The 23,509-nt window shown below is 38.6% G+C and overlaps 1 protein-coding gene across 2 annotated transcripts in view; it reads left to right on the top strand.

Annotated features, from left to right (window-relative positions):
- CPQ (carboxypeptidase Q) overlaps positions 1-19,841 on the top strand; it is a 148,523-nt gene extending 128,682 nt beyond the window's left edge. The window contains exons 8-9 of one of the 2 annotated variants that reach the window (XR_012583124.1): positions 17,813-18,018; positions 19,348-19,483. Coding sequence is in view for 1 of the 2 variants with exons in the window: in XM_005479483.4 (XP_005479540.2) it covers positions 19,348-19,508 (161 nt within the window). In the remaining variant the exon portion in view is untranslated. Of the gene's footprint in view, positions 1-17,812; positions 18,019-19,347 lie in introns of both variants that reach the window. The other variant, XM_005479483.4, reaches the window with a different exon arrangement.
- Positions 19,842-23,509: the final 3,668 nt, after the last annotated feature.

Genomic DNA, 23,509 nt, shown 5'->3' with positions numbered 1-23,509 from the left:
TCTCTGGGCAGCCTGTGCCAGTGCCTCATGACCTCAGAGTAAAGAATTTCTTCCTAACACCTAGTCTAAACTTACTCTTTTTCAGTTTGAATCTGTTCCCCCTTGTCCTGTCACTACATGCTCTAATAGAAAGTACCACTCCATCTTTCTTGTAGGCTACCTTCAGGTACTGTAAGGCCACAATTATGTCCCCCAAAGGTTCCTCTTTTCCAGGCTGAACAATCCCAGTCTTTCAGCCTTTCCTTGTAGGAGAGGTGCTCCATCCCTCCAATCAACTTAGTGGCTGCCTCTAGACATGCTTCTGAATCCTGCTGCTTTAGACTTTACAACAGGAATAACATTTGCCTTTTTTCAATCATTGGGGTCTTTTCCTAATTGCCACAACTTTTCCTGTATGATAGATAGCAACTCCCCAGTGACATTGGTCAGCTCCCCCAAGCAATGCATCCAGCAACACTGATTTTTATTTGCCCTATTTGGCTAAGTAATCCCTGACTTAATTTTCCTATACCATGAGCAGTACCTCTCCCCCGTCTTTCCAATTCTGCTGCCATGCAGAGACCTGAGAGTATTTATTTTAAACTACAGAAATTACTTCCTTAGTATTCTTTCATTGCTTATTATGGCTAATATAGCAAATAATATAGCACTTCAACAGCAGTTTTCTCCCCAAACTTCCACAAGTTTTACATGGAAAGGAGGCTGTAGAAACATCTCAGCTGACTGTTCAAGGCTCACTGGAGATTTGAACCAAGTATGATTTTGATTCAGGATCTGAATACTTTTTAGTGACAGAGTTTTAGATATTAATCAGAAAACTTGTTCCTTCCTGAAGCAGCAAACACCACACACTTTCATTTGCAGGTGACATTATAGGTGTAAATGTCTGAGGCCTTTGAAGAATGCTTTTGATAGTAGTCCAAACTGAACGAGTACAAAACTCAGAAATAATTTATAAAGACATCTTCTTCAAAAGAGCAAGTTCAAAATTATTCCAGTGGCAGCCTTTCCAGGACATTGTTCACATTTATAAACCACAGAATTGGAACCTTTTGAAGTGTTTGTCTTCCAAAGTCATTCTACAGGTTGGGCCTACAGTGCAATTGAATTTCTGAAGAGCAGAATTCATTGAATACCAATTTATTTTTCCCATAAATCCCTTTCCAGTGATATTATATATGTTTTAATGTAACAATTTCAGTCAATTCAGATATGGTCAATGCAGACCACAGAAAAATACTTAAGTGTGAAAGAAACTGAATATACATTTGTAATTTGTATTGGCAAATCCTCAGGAAAGGATCATGGGCTGCATAGGAGAGAAGGTATAGGGTTACTGTTCTGTCTCTGACAACATCTGCCATAATCACTGAACACTTTATAGTTCCTCAGTTTCCCTAATGATAACAGTTACCCAAGGGCTGCTTGTGAGTTCCCTTCTGTCTATAAGGTGCAATAAAGAGGAAGGAGTCATCATTACCTTCCTAATTAAGCTGCTCCATCTTCAGCTGGATTCATCAGACTTTGCAGCTGTTTAGCATAAGAGCTTCACCTGAGCAAATGTTGTAGCGTGTAAAGAAAGGAGTAGCCTAGGTGGAAGCATAACCTTCCTATATATGTATTTTAGGGGCACATAAACAAATCTCTCTGCAAGGACAAAGCATGAATCTCAACAAGAGAAGCAGTTTATTGGAATTTCCCATCCAAAGAGGCAGGAAACCTAATTAAGATTTACTATACATCAGGGTGAGTCTCTTCACAGCTCTCAGCTGTTTTCAGTGCCCATGACAGAGCTCTGTCTCAATTGCCATGTGGGGCCTTGGAAATCAACCAAAAAAAAAAGGCACTTTTCCTTTTGCAGTTCAGTTCTATCGATTATGTTAAACACAAGCAATGACCTTCTGAGAAAGAAGAATTTTTGTAGTTGTTGCTGGTTTTTTTACAGAAAGCTGAAGTAAAGAAAGCTAGGGATTTTCAGACTCCACTCTCCAGACTCCTGAGAGATTATGGATTACTCCTAAAAATGTACAGCCTCATCTCCTGCTAGGAGCACAACTTTGTTGTCAGTGGACTTGATTATGCACTTGTTGTCAGTTGTGATAGTCCATGTGTTAGAAATGATTATGGATTTAAAATTGGAAGCAGTTGAAAGCCATTAATGTGGCATTGTGGAGGAGAAAGAAGCTGAGCAGCTTGGTTTCTCAATGGGTAGATACTCTGTCCTACAAGCAAGACATGGGAGTTTAGAGCGCTGGCATTTTACAGCTATCCCAAATTCCTTTGGGGATGTGCACAAGCGCCTCACCTCATGAAAAATACTGAAAACAACTTAGAGTTGTTAATTAGAGATAGGAGACAGAAAAAGTTAAATTCTCTGAGGACAAAGGTTATTATGAAGAATTCTAAAGCAGGGTGGTTTTACCTAAACAAGGGTTGTCTTGATTGCCTGCCTGTTTCGCCCCAAATCTAAGCCCATAGCAACAACAACCAAAGCACAATGGGAGTTGATGGGAGTTGATGGCTGAGAAAGGAAAGTGCTCCATTGCCCATCTCTGGTCAGAGCTATGTGAAGAAACAAAAAACAAAGCTATTACTGGTGAAGTCACAGAAGTGATTTTCAAGATTTTTTTTGCCTTACATTCCTTAAATGAGTAACTCTTAGAGGAATAACTTTTAGCACTCTTTTCCACACACATATGAATTGCAGTTCATGTGAAATATTTTGGAGTGGGACATTTTTCTGATGTAAAGCTCTTGTTCATGAAATAGAACAAGGTTACTCCAGAGATCTGGTGTCTACTTGCTCTTTGCAGGGTTCACTTGGAGTGGTGATCCTGAATTTCCCCTCTGACTCACAGCCCAAACTTGGCTGGAGCCATGGGTCAAGCCAATTGCCAGAAAAAGAGAATCTCCAGTCTGTTCAGCAGCTATTTCAGAAAGCCAAACAAACAGATGAGATTTCAAAGAACCACAGAGCTGGCAAGGAGGTTTCTACAGAACCTCTAAGTATTCTTGATTTCAGCATGATTTTGCCAATGTCCCTGTCATTTCTTTCACATTTGTTTAAGCTGAACTTGAAGACTTACTGTAATGGAAACCTTATAGACCAGATGGCCTGTCCCAGTGCTATTCTTAGTGCTTAAGGTTTTTCTGCTGTCTACCCTATTCCTGCTACAATTTAAGAGCTTTAACTCTCATTTCTTTTAATTGTGAACCAAAAGACATGGTTATTTATTTCCAATTGCAGCAGGTTTTTATGTGAAGTTGATTTTTTCCTGGCTGTAGTAGTTAATGCTTGCACCTCTTGATCATTATCCTGAGTTGTCTTTTCAAGTATCTCATTGTTGAACATCACCTAACAAATTCTCATCATGCTCTCAGTGCCCCTGCCATATGTCCCTGATTTGTGCCATCTCATAGTGAAGGAAGACTCTACTCCATTGCTTTGGTATATAATGAAAATAGAAAATAGACCCATATGATGCCCCAGTCTAAAGATCCTTCCATTTTTTACTCTCTGAGTATATTTTTCATGCCATTTGGATCAACCTTGCAGTATACATAATTTCCTTTTTTACTTCTGGGGTCCATAGTGATTAACATAACTTGGAACTTCTATACATATTTTATAGGATCAGAAAGTTAGTTCAAAGGGATTATGTACACCAAGGTTCTGGACCATCCTATAGTCTGGTAACATCTGGAGATCACAGTGCTTTGGGTGCCTGACATTAAAGGCATTGATCCTAGGTGTATGTTTTGGGGCTTCTTCATAGCTAGAATGCATTGCAGAAGTAGTTTCTCTCAGTAGATTAGCTTTTTTGTTCAAGAAAAAACATACTGAGATGTGTTCATTTATATAAACAAGATCTATTTTGATGAAATTAGAATAGAGAATAACATAATTGTGAATATTTCACTAAGAATAAGTATTTAGATAAAATAGAGTGATGATAAATATTAATTTTTTAGGATTTTATTTCATGTATGTATTGAGTCAAGAAAATACACATGATTTGAGTATTTGTTTTTGCTGCTTATTTTACTTTATGAGAAAAGTTTTGTGTGACTTTTTTCATTTGACTTGAGAAAAGAGAAAAGCAGAATTGTGTAATTTTCTACAAAATGAAAAGCCCAGTGTTTCCTACTTCTGCTTCTCATGGTCTGCCTCTCCTATGGATTCCAGAAAGCTGCAGGTTTTGCAACAAATATGCTGCAACAAGATAATATGGGTTACAAATTATTAGTTTTATCAAAGGAAACCCATCTTTATCCCATACAAGCTGCTGTCTGGACTGTGATGCAGACAGGAATCAGGCTAGTCCCAGGTTTTATCAGATTGACCACTGAATTTAAGGTAAAATCCACCATCTAAATGATTATAATCTCTGCGAAAAAAAAAAAAAAAAGAAAACTATATGAGAGATACATGTAAGCAGCACTGTTGTATGATAGAGAGTAACTATTCACCTTTTGTAATGTAACCAGAGGATCAGAGCATCAGCACTAACCAGCTTTAAGACACACTTCTCTGGACAGGATATAATTGAATGGAGATATCATCATCACAAGATGTTTTGAAGACCAAGATCAAACACTGTTTAATGATGATGGAATAGTGCCTGGGAGAAAGGTCTGGCAAAGGCTGTCCAGCACAGACATATGAAGACAAGCTCCTATCAGAAAGTCCTTAATCTGTTGATGGCTGGACAGGTGTGCTGAAGGACGAGACCCCTTTCTCCCATTTTTTCTGAAAACATTGGCTTCTACCAGAGAGAGGGAAATAGGCTTTGGGGTTTTCCCCAGTTCATCTGGTTTTCTGTTCTGTGTAGTGCTGTAGACTAAGCACTGCTAAGTAATTGGGTACCAGGCTGGCAATAGATGTTACAGTCAGTACCCTTTTAGATGCAGGAATGTTCTGTGAGTTAGTTAAAGTGTTAGATGAATTAGTTAAATAGTTACATGTAAATTATGATTAAGTCTTTCCTTTGAGCCTTTATATAATGTAAATCCAATGTTCTTGTGCTGCAGAGAGGCACCTGCAGCTTCCTGGTTGGCTTAAGCAGAAAGGTAGTGTATGGCAGATGGGAAAGGAAAAGGATAAGAGGGAAAGTGAAGTGACAGGTGTAGAGCTGTGGAAGGTTTTGGACTTTCAGCTTTGTAGGACAACTACTCTTAAACAAAAGCATCTTTTAGATGATTTTCAGATTTTAGCTAGAGATAAGCAGGAAGTGTTAATGATACCAATTACTGACTCCTTGTGCATTATTTCTGTTCTGTGCTTTAAAAGTGCTAACTGAATCTATGGGCAGATAATACATTGCAGCAGCAGTCCTTCATTTCCAAATTACAGAGACTCTGAAATAAGCTATATGGGTTTGAAACATATTTTAAAAAATAATAAAAGGCAGTTGTTAACCAATTGTGTTTTCGTTTGTATTGCAGGGCAGGATTAAGGGCTGTTGTATGTGCTACAGGTGTCACTGAAGGAAGTATGTAGACAAATACTGCTGAAGGCTGGGCAGTTGTGATGGTGATTTTTATTGCATCCAGGCATTGCTGGTGCTTCTTGCAGCCTGACCCAGGGCCTTGCATCCATAGCAGCCTCTGGAGAAAGAGGCACAGTCTTGTGGGCTGCTCTGTGCACTCACACAGTCAGTGCTGGACCCTCATTTTGTTGTCACTGCTCAAAGGTTGCACAAATAGATGATCACTAACAGCCAAAATCCCTTGTTTTGGCAGAACCTTGATTAGTTTTTGAAATGGGATTTTTCCCCATGCAGAAGGACTAGGGAGGTTCCTAAGATATTTGCACAGAATTGCCACTGCCAGCCTTGAAATTGGTATTAGTGCTCCAGTTTCCATTTCTCTTGGGTTTGGAACCGCCAAAGCCATGAAAGAGATCGGGTTGGACAGGGCAGCTCTCAGCCTCTTGCTGAGTTGCAGCGTGGGGATCACAGGCTGATCCTGTCAGGGTTCCAATGTCCTACTGCAGCAGCTTGTTTTCTTGGCCTGAACAATTTTAGCCCTTCTGACTTCAACTAAGAGAAAGATTTAATTGTGCAGCTAAAACTAATCAACAAGTTTTAAACATCTCAGTCTTGAAAACAGCATAAATTATACACATCTTTAATTTTAAATCCCCAAGATATGCTAAATGGGAAGCATTGAGAAAAGTTAAATAGTCTGCCTGCTTCTTCCTAGAGTTCCTAATTACTGTGGGTACTTTTCTTGTCCACCAACACTGCTGGCTAGATTTTAGGGCAGATGTTCTTGTGCAGTCATCATTAAAAGCACAAGCATTGGATGCTGTTGAAGCCTCCAAGAGCTCAGCATTGATGTCTTTTATTTCAGGATGCTTGAGGGGAAGAAGGGATCATCACACAGTTAAAAATGCCATTTGCTTTCTGTATCTTTTCCATGCAGCTTCTCTCTTTCGGTCAGACAAACAGCTGCCAGGAAATTTGTTAAGGGTATAATGCTTTTGAGACATAGTCCTCTGCTTTTGAGAGCATTATCTCTGATTAAAAACTTTTTCACTCAGAATACTCAACCCAATGACAATTTCATTATCCCTTAGCCCGAGCAGTGACTTCAGGTTTCTAATTAGAGAGCAAGAGGGAAGGGACTGCCTGTGGTTCCTGGAGCCTGAGCTAAGAGTGCTAAGAAACACTGTAATAATTTAACAGGTATGAGAGCTCCTGCCTGCTGAGCTCTCCTGCATCTGTGGGAATGGGCAGGATCACTGCTTTGCCTGTGGCTTGTGTCAATCCTCCCCAGCTAGACCCATTTTGGTTTCACCTCCCTGAGCTCTGCAAGCTGTGGTTTGGCCCTTGGCTCCAGCCCTCATTACATTTACCTGAGCAAGAGCATCTTTCCCCCAGTTTTAAGTGTAGAGCATCATTTTTGCAGGAAAAAAAAAATGTAAGTGTTGAATACATGTCCCCATGAGGAATAGCATTATTCCTTGCCTTTTGCTGCTTTTTTTCAGATGATTCACTTTTTCTTTTGATTTGCACTGTGTTTTAAATTCATTGAGATGGGGAAAAGTGTGTTTGCTCTTCTACTGTTTCAAGGAGTGAATGTTTGGCACTCCATTTACTAAAATAGACAGTGGTAAAGACACTCTGGGTGCCTCATCTAATTCCACAAAAGCCTTGGACTCTCGATACACAGCACAAGAATCTAATTATTAAGTGGTTATTGTTGTCTTCTCTATTACACCCTATTTTTCCAAACCTAGAGCCACCTTTGGAGCCACAGGAGTGAGCCCTGCTGGCAGTGTTAGGATGTAATGGCAGCCTGGAAACAGCTTGACTGTACTCACCTGGAATGAGTTACTCATTTAAAATCTCACTTGTGTGCTTTTTGACCCTGAAATGAATATGTGACAGGGGAAATATTCTCTTCTTCACTCAATGCTTTCTAATTTCAGTGGCTGCATTTCCAAAAAGGTTGTGCTTTTTCTTTGCCTTTTCTGACGAATCTGATAATAGCTAAGGCTAAGGTTAGGCTACCCAGGAATAATGAGACTTAACAGTTTTTCTTCTTTTTTTCTTTCTCTTTTAGGAGTGGGAAATGGAAACTATTCAACCAATAAGCATGCACAATTATTTTGCAATGATGGGCCTTAAAGCAAGAAAAATAATCCTTTTTTTTTTTTCAACTATCAGATGCCTGTTAGTTTTTAAGTGAGGATGTAAAAGTAAAGGGAGGATGTCAATGTAAAATAAATATTGGCCAGAGTGTAAAAAATTTTCATTCAGCTTATTTTTAGGTAAAGTTTATAATCCCAGTTTTACTGAGTATTTGTTGCAGTCCTTTGAATCTATAGCATGCCATTCTTTTTTGCAGGTGTGCATTTGGCTCCTGAAAGGTTTTTAATTATGTGTAGGTTAGTAGATATATATTTATATAGATGTTAATATTTATTTTCATGTATCTGCTCTGTAAAAAGAGCCTTCAATTTATGTATTTGAAAGAAACCAGTAGTCTAATGGTATTCTGGTGACGAAAACTTGCATTTGGGGAGCATGTGTTTCTCCTGTGGATGGCGAGCATAGCAATGCAGAGATTAAGGGGTTTTTTAAATGAATGTATTGAATTCTAGCTTCTCTCTATTAAAATAATTCTAATCATTTGATAATAATCTTGCTTTGGACTGCTAACCATCATCATCACTGGGTCTTTTTGTCCCTTTGCATTAGTCTGTAGGTAGTGTCTGAATGTGGCAACATAAACAAGTTTAGAAGAGTGTGCTTGTGCTTGATTTCTTTAACTAAATCCAAATTGAAATTACTTCCATTTATACAGCTGTAAATATTGTTTTTAGTTGTAGTACAGAAGCAATATATCAGAAGGATGGTGGGTAGCATTTAAACTAATAGAGGTGTATTTTCTTTTTAGCATGTAGAGTTTGGTTACTGTTATCAAATTATCTGCATTTGTTGCATTATACGTAAAACATGGTGTCTTTTGGAGTTCCTTAAAAATTTATGTAAAAGTATATAATTTTGCCTTTGCAAAAAGGCAAAAAGGCCTTTGCAAGTTTTTGTTAACAAATGGAGAAAAATATACATTGGTACTTGATTTCTGCAAAATTATGATTGTGATGGAGATAATCATATTGGTTCTGGAGGAGGATTTTCAAAGCTGTACTCAGCAGCCTGGCACTCATGGCAGCTGGACTTACTAATGCCTTGTTCTGTTTCCATACACTTTCACCAATCAGTCCTTGCTTTCCATGTTTTAAATGAGGCCTTCAACCATATAGGTTTAATTTGAGCAAAACCAAAGTAAAGCCCAACCTAATAAGAAAACAGCATAGTAAAACATTGAATGCAGTAAGCCTGTGCAAATGCTGTTTGCACTTAATGATGTGACTGAGGATCTTTCAGTGAAAGTAAACAGGTTAAACTTTCAACTTGAAATTATTTGTCAGCTTCTCTTAGTGTTCTTCCTGAGCTTATATGTTGTTTTTTTTCTCTTAATATATTAGCATTATGACAAGCACATTTGCTCTGTGGCACAATAGCTATCACAGCAACTCAAATTTACAGGCTGGAAGAGTTGTGCTAGTTAGGGTCATTGCTTTATTTGCTTTGTCTTCTTCTAGGATTAGTTCTGCTCTGTGGATTAGTCAGAGCCCACGTACAAGTGGTGATACACTGCCAAATCAGATTAGGTGTGAGGAATTTCTCTACTTCCTTGCTTTAAAGGACAGAAATTCTTTAATTTCCCCTTTCTTTTCCTAATGAAGCCCCATGTAATTTCATGGAACATTAAAACAGAGATTCTGAGATTGGGAAGAACAATGTTGCAGCAGGTGTCTTCACTGTACCTTAATTATTTTTATATTTCTTTTTTTTTTTTTTTTTGAGTGTGTTTTCTCTTGTAGTTTTGCTGATAAAAATATTCAATCTGTTGCTTAAAAAATTGAATAAATATTAATTCCTGCTACTTTGTGTTCATCACCCACTGGATAACATGATTTTAGGCTAGAGCAGAAAGGTTTTGGGGTTCTCTGAACCCTTATCCCAATGGTGGCCTGTAGATTGGGTGCTCTGCACTATGGGTGGGCCAGCTGAGAAAGGTGTGAAGGGAGCAGTGGTAGTGCAGTGCTTTTCTACATTTCACATGCCTTTTGCAACCCTAGAAATTTTCCCTGCACCTGCAGGCTTTGTGGCTCTCAGAACCCCAACCCTAAAGACTGAAAATTCCCACATTTGAATAGTCCTGAACCTTGCAATAAGCTTTGAACTTTGTTTCAAGAACTTTCTGGACATTTCTGTTATTAATGAACTAGCTAAATATACACTGGTTTGGAGATCAAATGCAAAAGATAATTCATCAACAATATCTGGAGCATCTAACATGTTATGAAATAACTTACTGGTTTAAAACTCAGGTAGGAATTACTCAAGTAACCACAGATATTTTAAAAGATATTTCATTGTTGTAGGCATAGTATATTCTTCCAGCTTTGTATAATAGTCCTACATCTAAAATCCACCATGAACTTGAACAGTTTGATAGTCTCAGTGGGGTGTAAAAATAGAGACAGTAAAACCATGCTCATCTTGTGCGTGTGGTTGAATAAATGCAGTTTTGATTTCTGTGATATAAAATACCTTGTAGTGTGCTTAGGATGTGTTTTACTTTAATTAGGTGACTGGTTTGGTGGTTTGGGATTATTTTTCATAACTAGTTAAGCACCAGAATGCTCATTAACTGGCTCTTTCACCACCATCTGGGCAGAAAGGAGCTCTGCTTAGTTGGGTCTTATGGTCATTGGCATTTCCAGTAGTGGACTTCTTGGTGGGAAGGCTCCTGCAGGAACTTTGTGGTTAAACCTCCAGCTGTAATCGTATCAAGGAGTGAAGGCTACAGCAAATGAGAACCTGTGTGTTTTCTCTCTGTCTTCAACATCCTCTAGAAAAGCAAGCCTAAAAGCTTGCTTTAAACTGTTTGTGAGTTTGGCTTAGGAAATAGCTCAATTTCTTGTAAAATACAAGGAAGCTTCTTGAATGGATTGCAAATGCAAATTAATGCAGACAATTACTGCAAATAGAAATGCTACCCAAAATCTTAACAAATGGGTCATTTTCATATTTCTCTCTCCCCAAATGTGACTTCTAAACAGTCTAGGGGGTGTCTCTTTCCACAACATTTCTGGGGTGGCTTTGGATGTTGTTGGAACAGGGTGGAGTGAGGGTCTAGCCCTGGGTGTTAGCAGGAAGCTCTTTGGCTAGCAGAGAACATTGAAGAAAGCACTTCAATAGTTTGGGTTTCTAAGCGACCTTATAATGTCAGCTACATGGTGCAGTTATACAGAGAGTATAGAAACACAGAAATGCATTTGGTCAGGAAAAGATGGTTCAAATGGGTCCCAGTAATTCATTTGACCCTTTTGTGTGACATTTAAAGCTTAACGACATTAAAATAAATCACATGCTCAACTCAGTATTTAACTGCTTTACTGAGCTGAGACATAAACACATGAAAAAGAATTCTAAATTAGAGAAACTGCTGATTTTGCAATGACTTTCATTCCACTTACAGTGTCTAAAAGAAAATGCAAAAGATAAGAGATTTATAAATCCAACAATCACTTTTACAACTTTTAACTTTTTAAGTAGTCTCTGCATAACATATGTAGGTATATACATAATATTAAAGAAATCACAAATTAAGTAAATTATGTTAAAATTATACACAATATCTACAAACATAATACAGGTACATAATCCTTCTAAATTTATATGCTCTAAGTAGGGGATCCCCTAATTAGGGATCTGTGTTTTAGTTAGCCAGGTTAGTCACAGAGCCAGAACACAAAATACAAAAGTAATTTAAGAGTCCATGTTGCTTTGGAAGAAAGATGTCATGCCTCACCAGTCTAGCAAGGCATTTTCAGAAGAGTTTGTAACCATTTCTGTAGCTGGATCTGGTCAGTGAAGGATAGCTGAGTCTTCAAAAGCCCCTGGATGAAAGACTATAGAGGAAGAAGGTGCTGTGAGGTGAGAGGTATTTTCCTCCTTTGTGGTAAATACCTGATTTTAAAAAGGTAGAAATAAATTGTCAGTCTTCTTAATGGAAAAAGTCTTTATTAGCTGCCCAGTCACCTTTTTTTGACACTTTGGATGTTCACAAAACTCCATGATAGCTGCAAAGGGAGTGAACAGCAAGGATAGCAAGTTGGCAAAGTTTGCTTCATATATTTTATATCAAAACTAAAGCTGACTGTGAGAATGTGACAGTAATCTTATAATAGAAAATATATAAAGAATACAACAAGCAGTGACATTTTTGTGTCAATAAATGCGGAGTGATGCAGTATAGGAACTATGGATACAGAGCAACAGGATCCATGTTATCTTCAAGAACAATGATCTGGGCAATCACTGTGGATAATTGTGTGAAATTGTCAAGTCAATACCCAGGGAAGGTAAAAAACACTGTTTCATGCAGCTGAGGAAGGAAGGAAGAGAGAAAAAGCAGAAAGGAAATTATGTTGTGGTGTGCTGTAGTCACATCACGAGTCCATTCACGTGCTGGTGTTTGCAGGCAGTACTGGGCTTCTCATCTCAGGAACAGTGAAAGGCAGTTAGGAAAGGGAGAAGAATCACCAGAAGCCTGAAGAGATACTGAATAGTTTCTGCAAGAGGAGGATTATTCCGCTTGGGAAAAAGCAGCTGACTTGGGTGTGATTAAATTGTATTCCTACCAGCAGTAGGAAGCTGAATGAAAAAATGGAGAATGCTGCTCTTACAGCTCACAAAGTGAGAACTGTACTGAGCCCACAGGAAATGCTCAGGCACACCATGCATTGCCACAGAGCTGTGGGCAGAACTGTAAAGAGCTTCAGGAATTAGTGATGAGTGGGCCTGTGGAGGATCTCTCCATCCCAGAGAGTGAACCTGCAAGTGGGTCATGTTCAGGCAGCACCAGCTAGGGAGACTTACTCTCTTCTCTTTTATATTAAAAAAAGGACCTTGACAATTTAAGTCAGAGGTTGGATGAATGGAGGAAGAACTTCCAGTGCTTTTTACTGTTGAAGGTTTATCTGGAGTTTTGTGGGGTTTTTCCCAGTCAAGGGCTGTTCAGGATATTATTTTAGACTCTAGCCAGCCTGTGCTCTATGAAGTAGAACTGCTTCCTTCCCTGGCACATCATTTCACAGCATTTCATGCAAGTTTAGGTTGGATCCCCTGCTGACACTGGTCCTCTGATGCAATAAGTGAAAGGTTAATGCATTGCAAAAGTAACTGTGATAATCCTGAGCTGTAATTTAGTCCGTTTAGTGTATCCACAGGACTCATTCTGAAATGCATTAAGCAAAACAAGAAGTAATGCAAACTTCATATTGTCTCCCTTATACTGTAGTCTCATTTAATTAGTCACTGAAACAACCTCCTGAAAGCTTTCTCTCTGTCTTGTTGTTTGAATCATGAATTTTAAAGACGTTTGGGAGAGTGACTCAGGAGGTGAAACAGCAGGGCTTCTGATGTCATTTATAAGCTCTGTACTGGAAACTATTTCAGTGTCAGTAGCCATGAAACTCAAGCAACTTAGCCTATAATTTCATCATTTGAGACTAAGTGACAAGAAAACTAATGCTGTCAGTGCCCCACTAAACAGCATTAGCATTCTCCATTGCCTCTGCTTACCTGGAAAATGGATATGGGAATAATTGCCATTAAAGCCAGCTGTCAGCTACAGGTTATCCCACAGAGGAGGTTCATATGGCCACCAAAATACATGCAAGAGATGCCCACAGTAATTGGGTCTTCATTACAGTAGTGGTTCTGCAGACTGAGGTTAGGCAGGGACAGCACCCAAAACATCACCTAAAACAAGCAGTCAAGCATTCTACAGGGCTTGAAGCAGAAGAGATGTTGAGGTACCTATGAGCATTCCTGCCAGCTCGTCCTAAACACAGCTACCATTGCAGCAGATTTACTCCTTAACCACTTGAGATTTTTGACCTGTTGGGCTTTAGAAAGGCACAAAACAAAAATAGAATAAGAAATTGTTTTCCTGTTTCTTTCTTTCATCAGTTTTTCCTTTTGTAGGTCTTTGGCACATCTCCTTTGAAGGAAAAGCCATGTGTCTTCTTACTTCTGCCCTGAAGTTTTGACCTTTCAAAATGTGTGAGACAGAAATGCTCCAGCTATGAGAAGGGAGGCTATTGATTCTATTACTGTGTGTGAGGAATAGAATGCTCTTAACTCCTGTGTTTATGCTTTCCTGGTACATACCAGTTTTTAACTGCATAGGAGATTGTGGTATGTCCCTTTGCCTCTTATTTCATTATTTTTGAGAACTTGATGTAAAAGAAAAAGACGTGTATTTCATCAGGATTTGCTTTATTTCTAAGATATTGGACTTTTAGTACATTCCTGAATAGTGTCATTGGCATGAGAAAGGTCTGAGATTAGAATAAACTTGAAAATTAAGTAAAAGCATTTTCCCTCTTAAAGAAAAAACAGGAAACAAAATCAGTATTTAATAAATGGAATAAAAAGAATCTGCCTTTTATAGCCAGGGAAATGACTGCAGAAATAAAAATAAGGTTTCAGATCAGGCATCTGATATCTTGACATCTTACTGGAAGCAATCAATACCTTTGAGAGCATGTATGTTTGTCTTGGCACAAAGGTGAAGCTCAAACAGGTACTTGGAAGATGCATGCAAAGCCCATGTTGTAACCCCTTTCTGTTTGTAAACTTTTGGAAACATTGATCAAATTATGCCTTGTTAAGGCATTTCCAACTTTGCTGTTAGGCGGTAGTACAGCTTACTCAACAGGACACTGGCCTCAGCTCAGATGTCTGGCATCTATTCCTTTCTCAGCTGCTGTGAGAAAATGAATCTGTCGTTTCATCTCTGCATGCCCCTTTCATCCCTCAGTCCCTCTTGTCTGTTTAGTGTGTATGTTTTTCTGAGCTGGAGTCTTTTCTCTTTGGACAGGTGTATATATGCCACATAAAATAATGGATTGGCAATTCTGTCAGGTCCTCTAGGGACTGCTATAAAATGAAACCTGAAAAAGTTACACACTTTTTCATAAACCATTAGCATATTAACTTCACTGTCTAAGGCAACATACATGCAGAGGTCAGTGTCCCAGAGATCTGGCTGTGATACTGAAGACCCAGGACACCCAAGAGAAGTTACAGAAACAGTGGGGATTTTCCCACTGTATCTGAAAGATTCATGGCATAGCTGTGAAGTTCACTTGAAAGCAAAGGCAACTGGGAAGCTATTGATAGGTCTCTGTAGCAAACATGTATTGACTCCACAACTCAAATTTGACTTCCTTTGGCAATTAAATGCTGTTTGGGGTATAAAAAGAAAAGAAGGAAAATGTAGGGAGGAGTTTAATGCAAAATGTTTTAAGATGTAAAATTACTCTGAAGTTACTGCACACTTTGCATGCTTCCCCTCTTGAAGATATCTGTGTTTTATGGAACACAGTTTTATGAGAACTGCCATTGTAATCTGATAATCATTATCTACTTTTCCAGTCCTTTTTTTTTTTTGCAAAATGACAGTAATTTGAATGCTCAAATATCTGGCAATAGAGTTACATTCTAGTTTTGACATCAGTGCTTATGAAGGCAGTAGTGCCTTTCAGAGTGTGACAAGAAGCAGTGGTCATCATTGACATGCCCATCATTCATTTTGTGGTTCATGCATCCTTTTACATCAATAGCAGCATCTCATCTTCTGAGGCTGGCAATAAGACCTTTGTTAGTTTAATTAATGTGTGAAGAATTGGTGTTTGATATGAACACATTGTAAGGAAATAATATCCTTATAATCAGCTAATGAGTGCTTGCATTGGGCATTTCATGCTAAGATCAGAAGCTAGAAGGGATGGAGTGTTTTTCAGAATTCCACAATATGTGTATATTTGCATCAAGTTCACTTAGTAATCATAGCTAATTACTAAAAATACATGGTCGGTATGAATGACCAAAGCAGCTGCTTTTACCTGCCTTATGCAGTGCCTCAAAACAAGTATGATGTAGCTGGTTAAGCAGAGAATCATAAAATGAGTTCAAGACAGGAGTGAGCTTGAATTGAGGAATTTTTTTTTTAATGTTATGTGAATTCTAAGAGATGTCTGAAAGACCCAAGGCACCATGGATTAGAGTGCCACAGGATGGCTGAGTTTAGCAGGCACCCCTTGAGCTCACCCAGTCTAACTCCCCTGCTTAAGCAGGGCCAGCTGTACCAGGTTGCTGAGGACCATGTTCTGTTGGGTTTTGAATATCTCAAAGGATGGAAACTCTGCAGCCTCTCTGGGCAACTTGTCCTAGTGTTTGACCCTGGGGGAACACCAGTGGCACTAGATAGCTGCTGATGCAGTAACATGCATTAAATCAGGTAACTAAGCTGTGCTAAAGAGGGTTTTCTGTCACCTTGTAATGGTGCTATGAATTATCTTTGTATAATTTTATTGAAGCTGTAAATTATTTTTTTCTTCAGTTTTTAATTTCCAGTATTTTTGATGTAGTCTAGTAACACATATGGCATTTTTGACAGCAGTTTTCAACATTCCCTTTTTTCATGCCACAGCACCTATTATATCCAGCTAGCACTTTCTCACTGATCTCATTTTTGGTCAGCAGTGTTCCTCGTGTGACTTGCATCACTGTAAAAGTGAACAGACTGGAAAAGGACAATTAAAGAGAGTTCTTTGGCAGACATCACCTTTTTTTCTTTATGACTGCTCTGCAAATGCAGGGAAAAGTGCAAAGTGCATGAAATGTGACAGCTTAGCACCTAAGCCCATCTTTTGGTTTTCTGTTCAAGTATTGGCTCCAGCTGGAAATCAGAATTAGATATGTGGTACACACCTACATAACACCACCCAACTGAGAGTTTTTAAGTACCTAATTAAAGCTTATGGGCTCTTTCAAGGTTGTTTGCCATTCCCTTTCTAGGTGGCTAGCATGGACATAGGTGAATAATTTATAGGTCTGTGAGCCGTGGCTCTTCATCTCTGTTACTTGACTCCCAGCTTGGTAAAAATAAGCCCCCATTTGTTATTGACTGTTGTTCCTGAGACAAATATTACATAACAACAACAACAAAACAACAACAACAAAAGTTGTACTCACAGCATTGCTTCCTCTGTTAGATTTTTAGAAAAGAGGCTGAAGGTCCCTATGAACTTTATTGAGGTAACCCAACATGACTCAGTCTGCAGGACCCTGCAGAACTTCCCTCTTCATGGTCATCTGCAGGGGCTGATCTCATGGATGCATTTACTGGTGAAAGGGCACCTGTCAGTGTCTCACTGAGCCTGGTGACTTCTGGCAGCAGAAATGTCTGCAGGCAGCTGCCATCAGCATGGAAGAGCCTCAAGTTTGAAGCAGGAGACTTCCTTGCAATGAAAATTGCTTCCAGTCATATTTGTGCCCCAGAGTGCTTCATGTCCAGAGGTTTGTGTGAGGCCCTCAGGTGTAAACTCTTCTTGTGCTCAAAGCCATGAACATGGATTTTCACTTTAGTTTCCGATTACAGAGGATGAAACTATTTTCTTAGGGTTTTTCCTTAGTCTCTCAAGATGTTAGCAGGTCACTGGTTTCAATGCTAACCCACAAGATGACAGAGACTGCATGGCCAGTTTGAGAACCTTTTGATTTTCTTGCACAGTAATTGCTTGATGCCAAAGTCAGTAATTTTCTGATTTATAAAATCAATTCAGAGAAAAAAATCTTTTCCAGTGTTTCAGAGAGTTAAACATGACAAAGCAAAGGGTGTTTGTCTTTGTTCCACTCATAGGAATGAAGTGCTATTCTGTAAATCCGTAGTTACTCTGATTAGTGAAATTTCTGTGACAAAATCTGGGCAATTTTTGTCTTGAGACTTACAGTTCAAAAACAGTAATGGGGTTGCCTCAACAGCTTAACTTGTAATGTGCCTGTAGTGCAGAAGTCCATTGGTTAAAGAATTTACCATTGTTCAATCCTTTCATGATTTCATATATTTAAAAGGATTCAGAAGAAAATTGTAAAAGTGACTGTGACTCGACATAAATTTAATGCTAAAATTATTAGAACATAATTCAGCACCTGTAACCTACCCAGTGACTTGTGTGGGATTGCAATACTTCACATCAGGAACAAAGAGGTCATTTAAGATGAAGAAGAGCTTCTTAAAATGAAATCAATCACAATACTGTATAACCTTATGCTGTAGTATTTGGTCTTTCTGCTTATCATCCTTCTTGTGAAGGGATCTTCACCTTGGGTGGAATTAAAATGCATTAACTTTCTATTCCTTTTCTCTAAAATAGCAGTGAACTGAGCCATCCAAGTCAGTCCCCATTACAGCAAGAGAAACCTGCCTGTTACCCACAGGGAGAGCTGGGCTCTCTGAATGATTGTTTGAGTGACCAAAAAAAATGTATTACAGGAATGTACAGTTATGCTGTGGGAAATTTTGCTTTCATTCTCTTCAAAGGCTTCAGGCATCTCAGGAAAACCAAGAAAAATCATAACAGTAAGTCTTGCAAGAACACTTGAGTTTATCAAAGAGTTCCTCATCTGATCCTGATTTCCACTGCATGTAAATAAATATATCAATAATTTATGTACTTCATCTTTATAGTCAAACAGTCCTGGGTTTTTTTCCTTCTTACTTGGTATGGAAGGAGTATCCTCAGTCTGTGTTTCTGCATGGAGCCCATAGCTCTCACTCGTGAATTCACATAGTTCTCTGGGTTTGTAGACCAAGAAAGGAGAGGGTCTTGTGCTGAGTCCTTCCCTGGGAGCTGTGCACCTCCTAGCCCTGGTCAGGGAGCAGGACAAAGGAATCAGTGCAAAGGAATTGCAAACAGTGAATGAGTGTGGTGGGGAAAACATATCAAATTTACTTAATATCAAAATTTGATGTGGAATTCTATTAATGGTGGAATGGTTGTTGACATTACAACAAAGCTGAAGGAGGCTGATAAAATTAGAGGAGAGACAGAGGTAATGAACTGGGAAAGAAGGAAATTCAAGGGAATAGGGGGTTAGAGAGGGTCAGTGGGTACTGGAGCAGAGAATAGCCAAGGTAATAATCCTCTCTGCTGCAGCTCCTAGTCGGGTGACAGCTTCTCCAGCTCATCTTGGCTTTGGTCTGCCTTGAGTGATGCCTTGCAAGCACTATTTGTGCTCCCTGAACCCACCTGGCTTGGGGAAAAGTAGTCCTTTCCCTGCCCAGGTGCTCCCAGAGGGAATCAGTTGTTCCTGAATGGGAAGAATTGTGATTTCACTCAACTTCCTTCTGCCCCAGCTGATGAGGACTCCTGACTGTGAGAGGAATGTAATCCTGGGCTACCTGGGATACCCCAGATTATCTGGAAACTTGTTCTGAAACAGCACATCCTTGTGATGTATTGGGGCTCAAAAGCAGAAGCTAATTCCAAAGTGTTCCCCAGTACAAGTAACAGCAAGGAAAGGATTCATAAATCAGTTGTAACTCATCAGTGGAGAACAGGGGAAGTGCTGCTGTGGAGTTACTGTAGGGATTTTCCTGCTTGAACTCTGTTAGTTTCAGAAGAAAATGGATGCATACTGTTGCTGAGGAAACGAGTCTCCCAGGGGAAGCTTGGCTTTTCCCCAGTGTGAATTTTTGCTGCCTCATGCTCACACAAGTCAATTAACCTAAAACCTACAAACTGCACATGGCACAGCTCTGTACAGTCATTTTATTTCAAATGTATTATGAGTTTTATACAGTTGCATGTGGCTTTAATCATTAACAGCCAAGGAACAGATTCAAGTTTATATTCCTCTTTAAATATTTGTATTCCTGTAATGGAACTTTGCCCATTTTTCTCTGTAGGTGCCAGCTTGCGTAGTGACATCAATAAATACTTCTGGTTTCATCATTCTCAAGGGGACACGATGACAGTTCAGGATTCAAACCAGATGAATCTCTGTGCTGCTGTTTGGACTGTTGTCTCCTATGTAATTGCTGACATGGAGGATATGTTGCCAAGGTAATAAAACAGCAAGAAAGAAGATTTTTGTTCTTCAGTAAAGATTGTAAGTCCACTAATGCATGTGGACTGCAGCTGTAGTAAATTCTGCTACCCTTGGTTTTCTGCTTTATTATTATATCTGTTTTCCTCAAAACACATTCTTTTTTATGCATTCCTGCTTTTTGCTGTTTTGATCTCTTCCACTTGTGATTTTCACTTAAATGTATTCGTTTAAGTACTTCCTGTATTTCAGATGAAGATATGATACCTCTTTGACTATGAAATAATAAACATTTGTATGCACAGTGATCTTGTGCAGCAGGAAGATTATACCAAATAAATTTTTTGCATCAGACTGGTGTATTGATTTTGAGTACATGCTTATTGGTTTTGTTTCTGTCTTTCATTCTATGCATTGGAATTATGTACTATTAACGAAACAGCTCTTTCTTTTTACTGTTTTAAGGTGATACTGTAGTTTCTAGAAGTTTTCAGGTTATAGGACAAATCAATCTTGTCTTTTTGGTAATATATGGTAGAATGATCAAATCATAATCAAAATGCTTAAATAGTATAATAGCTTAACTCAGGTCCATTTTTAGGTCTTATGAGAGGTTCACCAAAGACTCAGATAAACCAGGACACAGAGATAGAAAGCCAACAGAGGATTCCCAGCTCTCCTGTGTTTATTTGGGCACCTCCTCATGGAAAGCCATGTGTGTCTTTTTCTTTCTCATGGAAGACTCACCATTGTGACAGGCAGAGAATTTCGTGTGGCAGTTTTCTATGAAATGCCATGTTTCAGAAACAGCACACAGCTGTGATTTGTGACCTTCAGTACTTGCCAGCTGATATCCAAACAAAATGTAAGAGCAGATTTTGATTCGGAATCCTGAAGCCATTCCTAGCTGCCCCTGGCTTGCAGGGATGGTCTCCCATGCTGAAGCTGGGCTAGAGGATGCTGGTACAAATTTGCTTTGATCGGAGAATTAACCTGGGAATTTGATTCTTATATACTTTGTTGGTTTGGGGGGTTGGGGTTTTTTCTTTCTTACTAAGATTATGAATATTCAGATGAGTTTCAGCCATATCTGTAGGGATATGAGAAGGTTTAACTGGTCTGGGGGAATATTTTAAGGCGCATGATTTCTACTCATTTCCTTGGGATGTGATCCTCGTTTGTGATTTTAAATTTTACAACAAGCAAACTTAGTGTGTGAATAACTGCTGCAATGTAGTCAGCACCAAACAACTGATGTTACAAACATGGAGCATTATACCAAATAGCAGGCAGTCCCTAGTGCTGTTAATCAGTTCTGCTGTTGAGCAATAGCTGAATTGTGAGCAATTCATTTTTACAGAATTCATAATCATGGTATCTGTTTACTGTGATAATAGCTGTTTTCCATCAAATTTATTAACTATTTCAATATTCCCTCCAAATCATTTCAAGAGCATAAAAGCTGTCTGGAGATATGCCACTCTATCTTTCTAAAGAAAAAATATTGAAATAGAGTTAGCAAAGATTTCCTCTGCTTTCAAGGGGTGATGCCTGTGTTTCTTTTTGCTTGACAAGAGCATACTTGGAGGTGCTCACCACTGACAGATCCTCAGCTGTCTCCAAATCCAGCTTTTTGTCCTTCACACAGTGTGACTGACTGTTTCCTGAATAGTTGTTCCATATTGTTTTCCCTCAGGGTATGAGGCTTTGTACATCAGAAATTCAGAAGGATGTTCTGTGAAGTTACCTATATTGTTGCAAATCTTAACCTGTGCTCTCTTGGAAATGGTGTTTATGTGTGTTTTTCTCCATTGCCTCAAGTCAAACGGAAAATCTCTGGAGTCAAGAATACTCCTCTGCAGAGGAGAATAACACTACAAGTGTGCACATGGCACCGCAGCACATGTCAAGATGTGCTTGTCAGCTCCTAAGTAAGAAAATTAACCATTCCCAGGCCAAAAGCAATACAACTATGTGAGATAGACTGTAAAAATTAAGGCCATGGTGCCCCTGAAGAAAATGTAACCTTCATGTCAGCTTCAGATACACAGCCCTAGAGAGAAGCACTGGTTTTGGAAAAAAAAAAAAAAGGTCAAAAATCAAACTGCCTTTCTTTTATTATAAGAATAATAAAAATAAAATATTTTATTTCTGACATTGAAAAACAAAGATTCTTTTTAACTTGTAAAACCAGTTTTCATTGAAATAAGACATTGATTCTCCCTTTTTTTTTCCTGATGTGTTTTAGTTCTCAGACCTATCTGTCCATAGTATTGTCCTGGTAATCTGCCTGTTCAGATGTACCTCCCTCAATACTTTCCATAAACAAGGAGATGCTAATAAATTTCTTTTCTTTCCAGTGGGATTTTGTACCATCTGTGCAGTAGCTTATCTTTACCACTGCTCAGTGTAGCAATTATGTTATTCCAATTAGTGGCCATTAAACATGGATCACTTGGTCAATTTTCAATTCAAGAGCATTTCTGAGGTGATCCAGTTAAGCCAACATAACTTTTCCTTCCACTCACATAGCATTAATCTTTGAGAATCTTTCTCAACTTTTAATTGGGAAAGTAGTAGTTTAGGATATTATTTATAATATTATTATTATTGTGAGGGTCACCTGCCATAAATCTGTGCTTATCATAAGTAATTTCATAATGTTCTAGGTCAAAGAGACTATAGGTACATAGTCCCTCCAATAAAAATTTGGGGTTTTGCCTGCAAAGATCTGTGAGGTGAGACCTGAAAAAAACCAGCATTAGTATTTAAATATATGTCAAAAATTTAAATTTCAGATAATAATTTTCCTCAAGATATTACAAAGTTCTTGTATCTGCTGAGAAGGGAGGGTAGTCTTCCTTTCAGCTACAACTTGAAGCTTTCAGACATAGTTACAGAGGGATAAGGCCAATACATAATTCATTTACCTGACTAGACTACAGTACAAATGCTGATGAAAAATCTGTTTTCAATACTGTATAATGTAATGTAAGTAATTTTGCCAGTAATAAAAGAAGAATTGTAGGGTAGGTTTGCTTTTGTCCTTCATTGTGCCAAGACAATAGTGACATTTCACTGTCTCTTTGAATGATTCTGTTCTCTGTGTTCTCACAAGATTTTTAGCTCCCTTAAAATAATTTAAAACAAGGAGAGAGTTGAAGCAGTGCTGATTCTGCTGCTCCATTACAAACATCCTTGGCTGTGTGTTTAGTTAGTATGCTTCCCCCATAGCGATTTGAGACACTTCCATTTACCATAAGTAAATATCAAACTGATCTTGATATCTATATCTGTCTCATGAAATATACATACCATCTAAATGTGCCCAGATGATTAATTTACTGCTGTGTAATGATTAGCATAAAAATCTCATCACTGCACAGGATAGAAATGTTGCCACTAATTGCTGGTTGGAGTGAACAATGTTTTCTGCATAGAAGTTAATGATGCATTGCAGCTCTTGAATGGGAAAACTCAAGACTTTTTGGGTGAGAAGATTTTTTCTCTTTTTTTTTTTTGCTAAATGTTAGGAGACATTGATCATATGTAACAAAAAGGAATAGATATAATGTGATAGATATGTATAATAGAAAGGAAATGACACCTTTTGTAGTCTTCTGTCTACTGCAAATACATGGAAGCACTGTCCACACACACACTGTGGACCTTTTCATGGTCATTATTTCTGGAAACTCTGGCTGTTTTGCACAAAGGCATGGCCAGCTATGGGGCTGTGATTTGTAGTTACAAGTGTTTAATAAGTACATTGTGCTAGCACCTGATTAAGGTTTCAGATGCCTCTCTTCTTGATAATCGTGTTTGCACTTGGAGGAGGGGCCTTGATGATGGCCTTACATCCAACCCTGTGTCCAGCTTGCAGCTTGATTTCACTGCAGGACAGGTCAGCCTCCTGTAGCTTATGTTAAGTTTATGTCTTCTGGAGGGTTTTTTATTTTTCCCTTTATTTCTCAGCACTTGTACTGTGCCATAGGTAATGGGAATGACTAACTGACTGAAAA

Source organism: Zonotrichia albicollis, chromosome 1, assembly GCF_047830755.1.
Source record: "Zonotrichia albicollis isolate bZonAlb1 chromosome 1, bZonAlb1.hap1, whole genome shotgun sequence".
Classification (NCBI taxonomy): Eukaryota; Metazoa; Chordata; class Aves; order Passeriformes; family Passerellidae; genus Zonotrichia; species Zonotrichia albicollis.
Note: the sequence above shows the minus strand (reverse complement) of the source record. Positions and strands in the feature narration are given on the sequence as shown.